Source organism: Salvia splendens, chromosome 1, assembly GCF_004379255.2.
Source record: "Salvia splendens isolate huo1 chromosome 1, SspV2, whole genome shotgun sequence".
Classification (NCBI taxonomy): Eukaryota; Viridiplantae; Streptophyta; class Magnoliopsida; order Lamiales; family Lamiaceae; genus Salvia; species Salvia splendens.
In genome coordinates, this window is record NC_056032.1 from 34,505,732 (window position 1) to 34,514,410 (window position 8,679).

At 44.8% G+C, this 8,679-nt stretch overlaps 1 protein-coding gene across 1 annotated transcript; it reads left to right on the forward strand.

The window, feature by feature from the left end:
- The first annotated feature begins 5,149 nt into the window (after positions 1 to 5,149).
- LOC121778503 lies at positions 5,150 to 6,223 on the forward strand. The gene has a single exon (XM_042175902.1). The coding sequence runs from the start codon at positions 5,150 to 5,152 to the stop codon at positions 6,221 to 6,223; it is 1,074 nt and encodes a 357-aa protein (XP_042031836.1).
- Positions 6,224 to 8,679: the final 2,456 nt, after the last annotated feature.

An 8,679-nucleotide genomic window follows, 5' to 3' on the forward strand; every position in this document is an offset into this window, starting at 1 on the left:
TTTTGCCGAGCAACCACGGTGGGGCCCGACTGTTTTCCACCGCCGGTTTAGAATGTCTCGTTACCTTTTTCTCAGCATTGTCCAGACGTTGGAGTCACGTGATGAATACTTCCAGTATCGGAAAGATGGCATTGGCAGACCCGGACTTACGCCGTTGCAGAAGTGCACAGTTGCACTCCGTCAGTTGGCTTACGGCACCACGACGGACATGTTCGACGAGTACCTCCATGTCGGTGAGACAACAGGCCGCGAGTGCCTGAATAGATTTTGTAGGGGAGTTGTGGAGGCTTACGGCGACACATATTTGCAACGGCCGACTGCTGTAGATTGCCAGAGCCTGATGAAGATGCACGAGATGGCGCACGGCTTTCCTGGGATGCTAGGGAGCATCGACTGTATGCACTGGGAGTTGAAGAATTGCCCGACGGCGTGGAGAGGCCAATTCACTAGTGGATACAATGGCAGCCACCCGACGATGATCCTCGAAGCCGTCGCTGACCATCAGCTCTGGATCTGGCATGCTTACTTCGGTGTAGTCGGGTCGAACAACGACATCAACGTCCTCAACTCATCCACCCTCTTCACCGAGCAATGCAATGGCAACGGCCCGGCCATTGAGTTCACTGCCAACAGGCGCCAATACCACATGGGGTACTACTTGGCCGATGGCATATACCCAAGGTGGCCTGTTTTTCTGAAGACGATTAGCTGCCCAATGGGTGAGAAGAGAGTTTTATTTGCGCAAAAGCAGGAGGCGGCGCGGAAGGATGTGGCGCGGAAGGAGGCGGAACGGTGGGCAATAGTGAAAGGGTCGGGGCGTCTCTGGTTCAAGGAAGTCCTCGCCGATGTCATGTATGCGTACATAATCTTGCACAACATGATAGTCGAACACGAAGGTGGAAGGGTCACCGATTGGGCCGATGATGAAGGTGGGTCTAGCTCCTCCAGCACGGCGACCCCGCCCCCCACTCAAGGATTACCTACGGGCTTCAATGAGGTTCTATCTAGACAGGCCTCACCGCGCAACCAACAAGACCATGCTCATCTTATGAACGACATGATTGAAGAAGTGTGGGCCCGTAACCGCCGTCGCTTAGTTTGCATTTTTTTTTAATTCGTATTGTAATGTATTAAATGAAATGAAGGTTTTTTCCAATTTTTATAGATATTTAAATATTCAAATAAAAAAAATGCTTAGGGCGCCCCACTGCAGATGGAAGGGTAGGAGGATAAAATGCTGACGTGGCGATGCATAGGGCGGGCTTTAGGGCGCCCCTTAGGATGCCCCATTGTTGATGCCCTCATACGTTATAAAATGATTTTAAATTTGGTCAAGAAAATAAACTTACAATCATAGCCTGCCCATTGTAGCCTTTGTAAGCCAAAACATAGACAAATTTTTATCTTTCGGATGCGTTTGATAACCCTGAAACACCCAGAAAATGATGCCTTTTTGGTCAAACACGTGTGTTTAATATACCCAGATTCATTTCATGGAGGCCCTTGAAAATGAGTGGGACCCACACAAGCCCAAGACTCTATTAGAGCATCCACAATGGCGGCGAGCCCACCGGCTAGCCGATCTCTGGCGCTCGCCGATCCGCGAGCTGAACTATTGCAGCCGGTTAGCGCCAAATCGGCGAGAAAAACGGCGAGCGCATGCCGATTCCCGAGCGCTGGCCGATGCGCTCGCCGATCGGCTGGCCGCCATTGCAGGCTCCCGATCGGTGAGCGATCGGCCAACAGATTTTTTTTTTATATATTTAATTTTCGAAACACTATATATACGCGATTTGCACGTCATTTTCATTTGCACCACTTGTTTTAACGAGTATTCTCTCTATCTTAATTTCTGTACAAGACCAAATCGGCGAAATGGAGCACAACAACGAGCCTACTCTAGGGACGAGCGGGTCTCAAACTCCCACGGTACCCGTGGGAGGTGTATGGGGTCCGATGGGCAGGTACTACAACATGTACCCTTGACAGCAGATGATGCCCGAGATGGCATCCGAGGGTGGTATGCCGGGATGACAGGGGATGCCGGGGGGCCCAGCGATGCCGGGTGGGCAGGGGATACCGGGGATGCAACTCGGGATGCAGATGATGCCGGGGTGGGCTCCCGGGATGCAAATGATGCCGGGATACCCGGGGATGCAGGGGACGCCGGGAGGGACAACGTCTATCGCCCCAGTTTTGATTTTGTTACTGCTTCTTCGCACACATTGACCCCAGCGGAGACGCAGTTCACTGGGATTGAGACTTTCTCCCTAGAGGAGTTGGGGATAGATCTCGGGGATGCGGACACTCCCGTTCAAACGGGGGGAGTAGGGCGGGGTCGGGGCGCCCCAAAGAAGAAGAAGAGGAAGAGGGTGGTCGGCGAGTCGTCGCAGCCGGCTGGTGACGACAGCCCGGCACGGAGGAAGTGGACGGACACGGAGAACGTCGCGTTGTCCAAGGCATGTGTGAGTGTTTTGATAAACTCGTATTTTAACTGTTTTATTGGGCGTTAAACGTGATGATAATTGGTGTTTAAATGCATATTACTTGAGTTTACATCCGTATTTCACTATAAAGGTGCTTTGATGAATTTATCCAGTGTTTGAAGTTAAAATAGGTAAAAAAAGGGTCAAAATGAGCCAAGCCGTGACTGGGGTCTGCTTCAAACGTTAATCTGCCTATCAATATGAGGTCCAAATCCTATTTTGAGAGTACCATTGTCTTCATCATCGAAAGAGCTTCGTGTGGGTACCTCACACGCCCCAATCGGAGTTCGGATGAGAGAGATATGGCCGATCTGCGAAAATCGCGCGGACTGCCGGGAGCTACCTGGCCGGGTGAATTTTATGTGCAATAATTCCACCCGGCCGGGTCCGTCTGACTGACGATTTTTAGCCCAGACGTGATTTTTCTGAAGGGAAATAAAAAGAGAAAAGCTAGGGCAACGAAAGGACATTCTGAACCTGCCGCAAAACACACACTCTCTCTAGGAAGCACTCTTGGAAGAAGATTGAAGATTCAAGCTTCAATTCCTCCTCCATTTGTAATCTGTATCATGAATTCCGTTGTTTGCCTTAGTTTTTATTTGTTTTCTACTTTGAACATGAGTAACTAAACACTTTATGTAGAATTCTTGGTGAAGATGCATTGATTCATAGTTTTAATCCAATTAATTTCGTTTTTATCTTGCTCTTATAATTGTTTGAATTATTCTCGTGCTTTTTCCTATCAATTGCGTGATCACCAATTGGGAGTGTAGGATTTCTTAGAGTAATCGGGAGATGAAATATTTAATCTTTAAAGAGGAATAATTCACACCTTAATTCAATAAAACTCGGGAGAGTTGAGATTATGAGTGGGATCTTTAGTCTAATCAAACTTTTGGGAGTTAGGTCTAAGATTTAGAAGGGGACTTCGCTTATTACACCTAATCTACAGATTTCTCACCTCGGGAGGGGGTTTAATCTACAATTGTGATTGATTCAACAATTCTGGAGACTTTAAATGGTAAAACTGTGTTAATTGGGTTAGGCTATGAGTTGTGCATCGGATTCTTGAATTCTGCATATTTCTCCATCATCTTACACAGCTTTCTTAATTGCTTTCTTGTTAAGTGTTCTACTTTAATCTCTGCATTTACATGTTTTCAGTAGTTGTTAGTTTTAAAACCAAAATTTCTGATTGTCTGGATAGTAGTTGAAATTAGTTCGTGGTACTTAAGTTGACACTTAATTGTCTCTGTGGGATACGATATACTCTTGCTTGCTATTTGCTACGATAACCCCGTACACTTACGGGTATTATTTGGGGTAAAATAAAGTTGAGTCAACTTTTTGGCGCCGTTGCCAGGGATAATTTTGTGTTATATAGCTTGATATCGTGATAATAATCAAGATTACTACTTCATTTTTCGTTTAATTTCTATTTTTTTTTAGTTCTCACGTTTGTGTTTCTTGTTCAGGTGTATGCACACACGTTCTAAAGGCTTGCCTCTAGAACCTTTCGACTCTGTGATCGAAGCATCGAACCGGAAGAGAAACGTATATAGGAGGCTCACGCAGAAAATTCATACCTCTTCGCCTACCCGCGCAGGAGCATCTTCAAATCAAAGGGATCTTTCACCCATCCGATCACCAGTTCAGGATCATATTCAGTTTGATCCTGTTTCTCCTAGTCTGATGGAGAACGAAGAGGGTAACAACGGTACACCACCTCCTCCTCCTAATTATGCTGAGCTTCTACGACAGCTGGAGGAGTTGCGTCAACAGGTCAACCGTGGACCACCTGTGCCTGTGCAGAATCAATATGTATACCAAGGCCAGGCAAATCCAACTGTCCATAGCAACATCGCGGCCAATACTTTTGAGCTGAAAAGAGGACTGATTCAGATGGCGGAGAACATTGCTTTTAGGGGCAAATCCACAGATGACCCTAACAAGCATATCACCAAGTTCATTCAGATTTGCAACACAACAAAGATGAATGGAGTGACAGATGAGCAGGTTCGACTAAGGCTGTTTCCTTTCTCTTTAGAGGATTCAGCAAAGGATTGGTTGGAGAGTTTGGAGCTAGGATCAATTAGAACATGGGATGCTATGGTGGAAAAATTTTTGGAGAAATTCTACCCCCCTAGTGAAGCTATAAAGAGACAACACGAGATCATTGCCTTTCAGATGACTCCTACAAAGAATATCAGAGACGCATGGGGGAGGTTTAAATCTTTGATGAAACGGTGTCCCAAGCATGGGTTAACCCCGACAGTCCAAGTTATTACATTTTTCAAGGGATGTGTGCCTGAAGCACAAAGGGAATTGAACTTGAGCTCAGGCGGTAATTTTCTCACGAAAGGAGTGAATGAAGCCATGGAAGTAATAGAGGAGCTTGCATCTAATGACGAATGATGGAACAACGAAAGGAGTAAGGTGCATAGGGTAGCGTCTACTACAGATCATGATCCTATGAGTGCCCTATCCGACAAGTTGGATGCACTGACTATGAAATTTGACTGCTTTGCAATGGGACATCCGTCTCAAGAACCCCAAGGAAAAATGTGGGACGTGAACTATGTGAATCAAGGGGACAACAACCGGTACTTCAATAATCACCGCCCCAACTTTTAGGGTGGAGGATATAATCAGTTCGGGAACAAATGGCACCCAATCTCTCTTATGGAAACCCAAATAATGCTCTGCAACCACCCCCGGGGTTCACAGTTACTGATGGAGTGGTTAATGATCCGAAGAAGATGACCACGGAAGACATACTCAAGTCTTTCATGCTACAGTCCAACAAGCTCATGGAGCAGAGCAATCAAAGGATGGAGAAGGTTGAGACATATGTGCAAAGTATGGCCACTCATCTGAAGAACATCGACACACAGATCAGCCAGATTTCCCAGACTGTGAGTACTATTACTCAATCGGGAAGATTCCCTTTGAACACCATCATAAATCCCAAAGAATGCAAAGCTGTGCATCTAAGGAGTGGCACTGTTTATGAAGCTCCCTCACTGCCTGCGACCACATCTGATACCGTTCTTGAGCCCAAGGCTGCCGTGGCAGAGAAGGAAAAGGAGGCTGAAAAGGAGAATACTGGCACCACTTCTGGAGTAAAGGTGCCATTCCCGCATGTACTGAATCAGAAGAAGAAGAAAGATGAGCAGTTCACTCGATTTGTGGACATCTTCAGAAAGGTGCATGTGAACATTCCTTTGATCGAGGCACTGCAGCAGATGCCTAAGTACGCTAAGTTTCTGAAGGAGGTGATAGCCCAGAAGACCAGTTGGGGGCAGGTTGACACTATTAATCTAACTGAAAATTGTAGTGCTCTGCTGCAAAGGAAACTGCCTGCCAAGCTGAATGATCCTGGAAGTTTCACTGTCGGCTGCCTCATTGGGGGCTATATGGTGGAGAATGCTCTCTGCGATCTAGGCGCGAGCATTAATCTAATGCCACTATCAGTGTTCAAGCAACTGAACATCGGTACTTCGAAGCCCACCTCAGCTACACTACAGATGGCAGACAGATCTGTCGCATATCCAGAGGGCATCGTGGAAGACCTACTGATTAAGGTCGGGGAATTTATTTTTCCCGTCGACTTTATGGTCTTGGACATGGAAGAAGACAAGGGAGTCCCCCTACTGCTAGGACGTCCTTTCCTTGCCACTGTCGAGGCAAATATAAATGTGAAAAAGGGAGAGTTGACAATCTTCATGGAAGAATAAAGTCAGACGTTTTCCCACAAACCGAGAAGTATGGATGGAAGAACTGGGGAGTGCAAGGTGGTGCGTCTGAAGCACCAAGAGACTACTGAAGAAGGAGGATCGAGTGCAGTCAGAAAAGTGAAGCAGAAGGACTTTTATGAGCTTCACATGGAGATGATGGCTTCCACTGACTCGGAGCCAATTGCATGGATCGATGCAGACCATAGTTGCCCTTCACCGGTGCACGCGGTGATCACTACTGAACCCCCTAGGATGGGGGGTAAAATACCAACTGATGTCAAGGGAAGAAAGATAACTGCTCCAACACTGAAGGAGCCTATCCCGAGAGAGCCTGAAAAGTGGTGGCTCACCAAGACGTGGAACGATCTATTTCCTCATGGAAGAGGAGCCAAGCGATCACCTGGAGGTAACTCTGGGATGAAAGGGGATCTCGGTTGATATTTGAAGACGTCGGGCACACGACGATAAAAAGGTGCCCTGCATGGGAGGCAACCCATGGAAGGTATCTTGTGTTGTTTTATGTATTTCTTTTAGTGTGTTTGCTCAGTAGGCATCACCTCTCCACCATCGTTTCAAACTTATTTCTTTACGTAGCTTTGAATAAGTTTGGGGGGGTGATATGGTGGATGGTGAACCTATGAGCATGTTTATTGTTTTCATGTTATTTTTGGGTAGTTTTAAAATTTTTGCTTAGGATTTTAGTTTAGGATTAATAAACTCCCTTGGATGAAATTGAATGGGGTCGGAGCAATTTGAATTGAATTCAAGCATGTTTGTTGGATGAGTTGCTAATGATGCTATATGTTAAAATGTTTGTGAAAACTTATTGATATGACCAAGCATGCTTGTATGTCCTTATTGTGATTTTCCTAAAGTGAATTGCTCGTTGTATTGTCCTTTGCCATAACCCTGTGAGACTTGAGCCTATATATTTCTAAATGTGTAATTATCGTCATTGTGTTATATGTTTCTAGAACTTGCTCGTGATCTTCCTTGAGTCTACATAGTGAGTATAGATTTAGGAAGTGACGTTAGGCCATCCGTTCTAGCCTTGTCTTTACTTTCACCCTAAAATAAAAACCATAATCCTTTGTTAGCCATATTTGAGCCTAATAGCCTATTATTTGATAACTTGGGGTTGGATATATGCTTGAAAATAAGTTTGGGGGAAAAGAACACTTTTGGATGATAAGAAGAGTTTAAAGATGAAGTATTGACTTGAATATCTTTGGGAAAGTGGATGTATGCTTTTAGTTGTGAAAAAAAAGAGTTGTAAAAAAAAAGAATAATTTGGTGGTATAAGCTAGGCGAAGCCTAGAGGGGGTATAAGCTAGACGAAGTCTAGAAATGCGTAAGAAACCAAGTTTGGGGGAGAATTGGTAGATGAGAAGAGTCTATACTGAGGAGTTGAGTTGTTTTAAGAACGAAGTTATTATAGTTTCGAAAGGGATTATAAGTCACTTTGGCCAAATTTTCCTAACCTAACCAAAAAGCCTACATTACAACCTACAAATAAGACCTTTCAGATCCTTGATTTATAGTCACAACTCACAAAATAGTAGATGAGAGGTTAGATTTCGAGCAAGCCTATGGTAAACTATGCATGATTGATTGATTTTGAGAGCTTGTATTTTACCTATACACTTTGAGAGTCGGAGAATTACTCTACATATCTATCTTGTGAGGGCAAATTGACAAGGTTGCATACGTGTTAGTAACTTGAAGCAATGATCAATTGGTTTACATGTGTGTGAAGTTATTGATGCATGCTATTGTTTATTAACTGAGGCAATGATGAGATCCAACTTATGTGTACGAGTTTATATTCGATTGTTGTCTGCTTCTTGTTTGAGGACAAACAAGTGATTAAGTTTGGGGGAGTTGATAAACTCGTATTTTAACTGTTTTATTGGGCATTAAACGTGATGATAATTGGTGTTTAAATGCATATTACTTGAGTTTACGTCCATATTTCACTATAAAGGTGCTTTGATGAGTTTATCCAGTGTTTGAAGTTAAAATTGGTAAAAAAAATGGTCAAAATGAGCCAAGCCGTGACTGGGGTCTACTTCAAACGTTAATCTGCCTATCAATATGGGGTCCAAATCCTATTTTGAGAGTACCATTGTCTTCATCATCGAAAGAACTTCGCGTGGGTACCTCACACGCCCCAATCGGAGTTCGGATGAAAGAGATATGGCCGATCTACGAAAGCCGCGCGGACTGCCGGGAGCTACCCGGCCGGGTGAATTGTATGTGCAATAATTCCACCCGGCCGGGTTGCCAATTTTGTTCATAAAGAGTCCAGAGACTTCTGCCCGACCGGGTGGATTTTATGTGCAATAGTTCCACCCGACCGGGTCCGTCTGACTGACGATTTTTAGCCCATACGTGATATTTCTGAAGGGAAATAAAAAGAGAAAAGCTAGGGCAACGAAAGGACATTCTGAACCAGC

Excerpts from the sequence above, each read along its gene's own strand:
- LOC121778503 (XM_042175902.1), top strand. The coding sequence starts at position 5,150 with ATGGCACCCAATCTCTCTTATGGAAACCCAAATAATGCTCTGCAACCA.